Source organism: Terrapene carolina, unplaced genomic scaffold, assembly GCF_002925995.2.
Source record: "Terrapene carolina triunguis isolate 2854851 unplaced genomic scaffold, T_m_triunguis-2.0 Scaffold21, whole genome shotgun sequence".
Lineage (NCBI taxonomy): Eukaryota > Metazoa > Chordata > Testudines > Emydidae > Terrapene > Terrapene triunguis.
In genome coordinates, this window is record NW_020664372.1 from 42,338,247 (window position 1) to 42,346,521 (window position 8,275).

The following is an 8,275-nucleotide window of genomic DNA, read 5'->3' on the forward strand; positions in this document are numbered from 1 at the left end:
GAGAGCATGAACAGGTGGGAGTTGTCTTACCAACTCTGAGAGGCCTGTTCATGCTCTCTGTATGTGTGTATATATATCTCCTCAATGTTTCACTCTATATGCATCCGAAGAAGTGGGTTGTGGCCCACGAAAGCTTATGCTCTAATAAATTTGTTAGTCTTTAAGGTGCCACAAGTACTCCTGTTTTTGTTAGTCTTAAAGATGCCACAGGACCCTCTGTTGCTTTTTACAGATTCAGACTAACACGGCTACCCCTCTGATACCAATTCCCCCAGGATTTTACAAACAGCCTAGTGTGACCCTTATTGGCTAGAAGGTTTTTGCCTATGTGTCATACACTGATGCCTGAGGAAACACTTGGCCCCATGTCTGACGTCAAGAGATGCCCATTACAACACAGGCCTAATGAACAGCCTAAAGAGCCAGGAACGGCTCCTCCTGACACTAGCAGCCCAAGGCCACAGAGCGGCACTCCCACCCTCCCACCAAACGAGGCTACGGGCAGATGCATCACCCGGCTATGGGGAACCCTACTCTAGCTGGAGTCCCTGCACATCCAGTGCTTCACACCCATCCCCCAGCCCAGATGAGAGCTCCTGCCCCATTCCTCAGGGAGGTGCCCCAGCCCCCACCCCCACCCTGAAGGAATAGAGCAGAGCCCCACAGCGCCCACAGACAGCAGGCCACGGTCCCAGGCAGGCATCACAGCACACTGTTCTGCTCTGCACCTGCGTGTGTCTCGTGAGGATGGAGAGGAGCGATTCTCCTTGGCTGTCCAGTAATCTCAAAGTGCTTTACAAACAACACCCCTGGGACGTAGGATGCCGCTGTTGTGCCTGTTTTACAGAGGGGGGAGGCGAGGTGCAGTGAGGGAAAACGATTTGCCCAAGGCAGGTAGCAGTTCAGTGGCAGGTCTGTGAATCCCATAGTCTGACTCCCGGTTCTGTGCTCTAAGCACTGGGCCACACCAGTGAATCAGAACGTCCCTTGTTTTCTGTTGTGTACAGTGCCCACCCCCATGCCCGAGAAGGGAGTGGGTGGGAAATTTCCTCCTCTGGCCTTGGCAGCAGGGTGCAGTAAGGGGGCGAGCCTAGGGCTGGGCAGTAAGGAGGGGCAGCCTGGAGCTGGGCAGCAGGGGGCAGTAAAGGGGGGAGCCTGGGGCTGGCCTGGCAGGGAGAGGGGAGCGTGGCGCCTGTTGCCGCTGTTCGCCCTCCGGCCAGAGGGGGCGCTGGGCAGCAGCAGTGAGCGCCTCGCTCAGCGGGTCCCTCCTGCGCCCTTGTCTCGTGCCCTCTCCGTAGGCCGCCGTCGCGCTGGGCCCTGGCTTGAACGCGCTTGCGCACTGCGGCCTCTCACCTCACCACCATCCTCCCTGGTGCGAGGCGCGTCAACAATCATCGGAGCCGCCAGGCACGAGCCGAGGCCGCGAGACACGCGCCGACAAGGTGTGGGGACGCCGCCGCCGCCGGGCTTGCGGGGCGGGGACTGTGAGCGGCGCGTCCTGTCCGGCAGCGTTTCTCTTGTCGGCCCAGGGGCCCGGCTGCGGGCTCCTTTCGGCGGGGGAGGAGGCCTGGGATTGTCACCGGCGGTTTGTCTGGGGCGGGGGCGTTGGAGCCGGTGAACGTAGCTGTTGCAGCTGGCGCGAGCCGCGCATGCGCAATACGTTGTGTTTAGCTGCTGCATCCCTTCCCCCCGGGTGTGGTACCTGGCCGGGGGGGGGCGGGGGCAGACTCTGCCTGGCTCGCGGCCCTGTCGCCCTATAGCCACGCTGTGCTGGTGACCCCATCCCCCCGCACTAGGCAGGAGCTGGGAGGGGTAACAGCTGGAGGGGGTGTGGCCATAACACGTCAGGCTCCCCCCCCACACACCCCGCCGCAGCTCCCCTGGTGGGAAGCGGAGCCGATGCTCGTTTTGGAACCGGCTCTCGCCCCCACGGGCAGGGGGTTTCGGAAAAGCCGTTTCACTTCACTTTGCTACTTACACTGTAGCTGGAATCAAGCCGTACGGGGCTTAAGGCGGCCGCTTATTTTGTAGCACAAATAGGTGGCTGCTGGCTTGCAGGCTGTCCAGGTCCTGAGCTGAATGGTCTCGTTCTCGCCCTGCTATAAGCCTGTTACAAAACCACCCACAGCACCAGAGGTAAAGTAAAAATGGAGCATTATGGGGAAAACTTAGTGAGTTCCTGCAGCTCTTTTTTATTCCTGGGAGGATGTGTGTCTGAAATTCTACACAAGGAGGATCTCCACAGAGAAAGATTGAGCCTATGCTTCTGCCCGGAGCAATCAGTTTCTCACTCACCTGACAGGTGGCAGATCCCTGTTCAGATCCCCCTCATAGGGCAGAGGGGGGACTTGAACAAGGGGGGGTCTCACATCCTGGATGAGTATCCTAAACACTCTGCTAAAGATTTTAAGGGAGATCCGCCTACCACTCTTCCCCAGGCTGTTTTGTGTGGCATTAGGCAGCCTCTGCACACACTTACCAAGACCTACAGGTGAGTTAGGCAGAGGAGAGCCTACCTCCCCTGGCTTGTGGATTGAGCTGGGCCTTACGCATGAGATAGGTATCCAGACACCTACAGGGAGGCAGCAGTGCACATGGCCATAGACAGAAACATATGTAGGGAACTTCTACCGTGAAAACTTAGGCACTGGGTGAGTTTAGGCACCTACAGAGTTAGGCGGAAGCCAGACGTTCGTGTTGTGGATCATAGTGGTGCCTAAAACTGAGACTGAAGTGCCCTTTGTGAATCTGGGCTTCCCTCTCCAAGAAGCTGAATGTGCAATTTTAGCAGCTGGCCTAGGGAGTCAGAGAATAGGATATGACTGGAATCTTTGTTTTCTTGCATGTGCACGGTGTAAGTATTGTCTACAGAGTTGTAAATCCCCCTGAAGAAAACAACTGTCTCCATATTAGTCCCTAATAGGATAGGGGCTGTCTCTCTTTTCTCCACCCCCCGTTTTGCTACACAGCACTCTATAGATAAAAGACTGGCCTGATCAGAATATGAACCAAAGGCTTAAAATAGGTATTGTTTTATGGTATTCATCTCTACTTTCATGTATTATTTTGCAGCTACAAGGAGTGTATTGAATATCCAGAAGAATGGCTGCTGATACTTCTGTTGAAATGTTTTCAAAAGTTCTGGAAAATCAAATGCTTCAGACTACTAAAGTAGTGGAAGAACAGCTGGATGCTGAGATTCAAAAATTGGACCAGATGGATGAAGATGAATTGGAACGCCTTAAAGAAAGGAGGCTTGAAGCACTAAAGAAATCCCAGCAGCAGAAACAAGTAATTTTCTGGCAGCATTTTAGATTCTGAACTTCAAAGAATGGGATCAGATGCTTTATGCACTATAGCAAAGACTACCATAGTTGATTCTGTTTGTGTTTGATAGAAAATCTCAGGGGAGGGTAGGTGTTGAATAGCAGTACACTTGCTTTGGGCTGAAATTTGGCATAGAATCATAGAATACAACATGTCTAACACATTTTAATTTTTGGCCTTGATTTAGAACAGTTTGGTTACATCAAAATTATACAGATGCGTATTTAAAAAAAAATCTGGATTAAGAGAAGGGTAAGCAAATAAACTGATATTTGGATTTGATCATGTTAATATTCAGGTGATTGAGTCCTCAAATATTATTGACTGAAAACACCAGTAATGCACACATGCCAGCAGACCTTAGGGATCCCCCTCCTCCAAACTTCTAAACATTTGAAATCTTCTCGTGGTAGTATGCAAGTCCCTCCCTCTCTATGTTTTGAGGCATTTTACAAAAGGAATGATGCATGGCTTCTCCCAGCTCTTTACAGGGCAGGTCGCCTATCCTGATTCTGCAAAGGGGCTTCTCACAATCCAGTAAGACTTTGGGATGTATGTGAAGAAAACTTATTTGCTCATGTCTTTTTGCAGGGACAGGAAATGATCCTACCTTGCTGTTGCAACCATCTCATTAAGCTATTGATCTTGATGTTTCCCAAAAATCTTTTGCCACATAGTTTGGGTTTTCTTAGCAACTGGTGTGGAACTTGAGCTGCAAATAGGGAAGTCCTTTGGGTTTCCCTACCTAGTATGGTCAAGCCTCAAAAACTATGAAACTGGGCAGTGATAGGAAGTGGAAAAGGACATTCCAGTTGTGAAGGGAATGGTAGAGGCCAATACCAGACTTTGAGATGTGGATGCAGCTGAATATCTGTTAGGCTGGAATGCTGAGGGATATGGAATCTTAATAGTTCTGACGCCAAATAGACCTGAACATATTTTTTTGATAATGTAACAGGTCTCTCTCTCTTGCTCATTTTCCTTGAAGAACAATTTAGTTTGTTGTTGACTCTTTCTTACTATTTCTTCTTCTTTGTATTCTCTTGATTAAAAAAATCAAAATAATTAGGCTATACTAGGCACCATGAGCATGGACAACATTCAGGATATTTATGACCTCCTTTTAATTCAGTTCACTCCTTCATAGGGTAATACTTTCTTTTTGCACTGGCATCTTGTTAAAACTGCTTTGTTTTAACTTTAAAAAATAGGCAACTTGTGATTTAGCTTTGGAAAAGTAAGTACTGCTTGTAAACATCTAGCTTACTCAATCCTTCTCCAATCAGTGCAAAGTAATTTTTATTATAACGGGCTAGTCTTTCAAAATTGCAGGCACACATCTGCACACCTAATCATGCAATTACTGCAGTTTCCATGTCCCATTATAATTTTTCCCTTGTGAAATTGTAACTGCATTCAGTAACTGTAAACAAGCATGCATTTTTGTGTGTATAATTGCGTGCACGTTGTTCTGGAAAACTTGCTTATGTTGGGGTATTTGGATTGAACCTAGATGTTTGAGGACTTTGTTTGTATACAATTGTCGTTTTAAAGATTATCTAAATACTTAATGTATCTATTGTAAAGCCAGCTCTGGTGACCTTTATAATGTTGAGATGCTAATGAATGTTTCAGAAGTTTTAAAAATATAGTATTGATCTGCATTTTCTATATAGGGACAACTGAAAGTAAATCAGTTTTAAAGCGTGCTGTGTCATGCTTTCTGTGTTGGTGGGGGTGTTTTTTTTTTTGTGATTATAGGTGTCATGCTTTGGTGAATTTTTTTCAGTATACAATTACTTTCTGAAGAGGGCAGTCCACGTTGCAACTTTGAGGCTCCCAAAATTGTTGAAAGAACTTCGGGGTTTATATCCTCTCTTGAATACTGGCGATTTAATCTGTTCTTTGTAGGAGGTTATGCTATAGAAGTGTATTGTATTCTGTACAAGGACTGCGGCTCTCAACAAAGCAGTAACTCCTCCTCCTCCTTCTACCCCACCAAAAAAAATATGGGCAGATTAACCCAGTAGCCATGTCCAGACCAGTGGTTTTTCATCTATTGTGCGGGGGAAGAAGGGGTGAAGAGGAAAAAGTAGTTTCTTTTCCTGACTAGCTGCTATAGTTTGACTTCAAATGTTTCCCAGTAAAACCCTTCTGCCCCTTCCCTTCTTTTAAAAAAAAAAGGATTCTAAGCTTTTATTTAAGCTTTCAGGTGGCAATCTTTTTTTTATTTAATATAAGTATATTTTTATAACATGTCAGGGAGTTCTCTAAAAGTAATATTGCTCTCAGAATAGATTAAATACAATTAAGAAACATAGTACTAACTTTTTGCTTTCTCATCATTAGGAATGGCTCTCAAAAGGACATGGAGAATATAGAGAAATCCCAAGTGAGAGAGACTTTTTCCAAGAAGTCAAAGAAAGTAAAAATGTGGTTTGCCATTTCTATAAAGATACAACCTTCAGGTACAGTAAATACCTTATTTTAAAGAGACTCTTGTGATGCTAAGAATGTGTAAAAGTAAATAAACTATTCCAAAAGCAGCAAGTGAAACTGAATATAGAGGTTTTAAAATCATCAGATCTGTCAAATCTCTCAGAGCAGGGGAGCCTGCAATCAGTCATGTTTCTACTAAAACTAAATAAGCACTTAACGTGGAGCTTATTTTATAACATCATATGATTATGTTGACCAGCTTCGTACAAATATTCACTACAGTCTGTAGACAGGATTTCTAGGGGAGCATTTTGCTTCACATCATCATTGTTGTTTAGCTTTGAGGCAGGCAGTTCATTAATATTAATCTGAGCAGCCATGCCAGGAAAGGGGCTAGGGTAAGGGAACTAGGTAAAATTCATTTTGAAATAATGGGTTTATCCCTAGAAAAGGGTCATTGGAAAACTTTGGTAGCAGAGGAAAAAAAATTGGTGGTGATTGTTATTCACTGAACAAATCTCACTAGATTGCTTCTTAAAAACTTGGGCCTGATCTTGTCCCTGTTGAAGTTCAATAGCAAAATTCCCAAATACTTCAGTGTGAGCAAGAACACACCCTAGTGAAAAATGAGAACATTCCCTATGAACTGCTAGCAGCCAGAGGCTTCAAGGAAGGAACATGTTATCCCAATTTCCCCAACCACAGTGCCAAGTCACTTATTTTGATAACCTTGAAATCCAGATAATGTAAGTTGAAGCTCTTGAATATTAGTAAACTGACTGGAATATTTTATTTTTCCCTAAAAGTAAAACCAAAAGTAACAAGTTATGTCTGTAATGTTGATTCTTCAAATATGACCTTAATAATCAAGAATTCAGCACTGAAGTAGACTTAAATGATTTATGGCCTTTGTGATACCTAACTCATAAGTATTTGAATTTTTTTTTCACAGATGCGTGATAATAGACAAGCATTTGGCAGCACTTTCAAAAAAACACATTGAAACAAAATTCCTGAAATTAAATGCTGAAAAATCTCCATTCCTGTGCGAGAGATTGGGCATCAAAGTAATTCCCACTTTAGCACTAGTAAAAGATGGAAAAACGCAAGATTTTATTGTTGGCTTTACTGATCTTGGTAATACGGATGACTTTACCACAGAAACCCTAGAATGGAGATTAGGCTGTTCAGACATAATTAATTACAGGTAATTAATATATATTGTTTTTAAAGTTAATGTGTGAGGGTTATATTTACAGATTCATTTTTTGCATAAAGACTCTGTTGATCATGTTGATGTTTAGTGTGCCCAAGACCAAAGTGAGCTAATAATCCAGCTGTTACAACAATAAACCTTTGGCAAGGAAAACAAAAGGAAGTGCCTCTCAGGAAACTCTTGAGAAAAGGAAGTTTTCCCAATACTAGTGAAAACAAACAAAGCTCTGGCCTTTGGGCTTTAGGATAACTAGTTCCCACCCACTCTCTTTACAGCTGCTTCTTAATGAGTCAGCTGAACGCCCAGCCTTTCCTCCCTAACTAATTCAGTCTTTACGGGATATCTTCACACTTGCACTGTTCAGCTGGGTATGGGGCATGTGCCTGTCCACGGTGATAGCAAAATGTAGGTTAAATATAATTTGACTTTAAAAAGTCTCTTACTGAAAAAAGTGCAAATGATTTCTACTATGTTGCATTTGCAAATGCCTGTCACATAGCCTTGTGTCTTGTGATCATTAATGGAAAGACATGGATAGTAAAAACCAGGGGTAGAGTTAAGGTACTGTGGGATCTGCAATCTGAATTTACTGATTGATGTGATTAAAAGGTCAACCTTGATATCACATTAATGTACCTTCTTTTGCTTTTAATATTCTTGGCATTTTTAAAGCTAAGTTATTAAAAATAGGGAAAGTTTTTCCATTAAACTCATCTGCATTTATTTGAATGTTAAATCTCCAAATTGTAGAATATATTCTCGTTCTACTTTAAAAAGAAGCGCACCATTTAGAATGGGAACAGTATATTGTAGTCTCATGGGAGCTAAGCCATAGTTAACACACTCCTAATCTAAGTAATGTATTTTTTCAGTGCCTTTCTAGAACTCTGTTTTTGTTTGGGCACTTTGTTAATCTGTAACTGTGTCTGAGGGAATGTCCGCTTCCTCTTTCCTTTTCCCTTTCTTCCACACTAGTAGCAAGCAAGCAGAGAGGAGGTGGCCAAAGAGAATATATTAGTAGGATTCAACAAATGAGGAACAAATGGACTTTCTGGATTGTAATTAATATGAGAAAAACCTATTCTTTGAATGCTATAGTGTCTTGAATCTAGTAAATATTGATGGGCTGGCTCATTCCTCACGTGGTAAAACTTAGAGGAAGGGATGAGGTGGGAGGAAACCTGTATTAAGTTCTCCTTACAGAGTTTCTCCCATCTAGGTTAGGGTTACCATCCGTCCGGGTTTCCCCGGACATGTCCGGCTTTTGGGTCTTTAAATAGCCGTCCAGGGGGA

At 44.0% G+C, this 8,275-nt stretch overlaps 1 protein-coding gene across 1 annotated transcript in view; it reads left to right on the forward strand.

The window, feature by feature from the left end:
* The first annotated feature begins 1,859 nt into the window (after positions 1–1,859).
* Positions 1,860–8,275, forward strand: part of TXNDC9 (thioredoxin domain containing 9) — a 9,571-nt gene continuing 3,155 nt past the window's right edge. The window contains exons 1-4 of the mRNA XM_024213525.3: positions 1,860–2,136; positions 3,073–3,291; positions 5,677–5,795; positions 6,719–6,973. Coding sequence (XP_024069293.1) covers positions 3,103–3,291; positions 5,677–5,795; positions 6,719–6,973 — 563 coding nt within the window. The 5' untranslated portion in view covers positions 1,860–2,136; positions 3,073–3,102. The remainder of the gene's footprint in view (positions 2,137–3,072; positions 3,292–5,676; positions 5,796–6,718; positions 6,974–8,275) is intronic.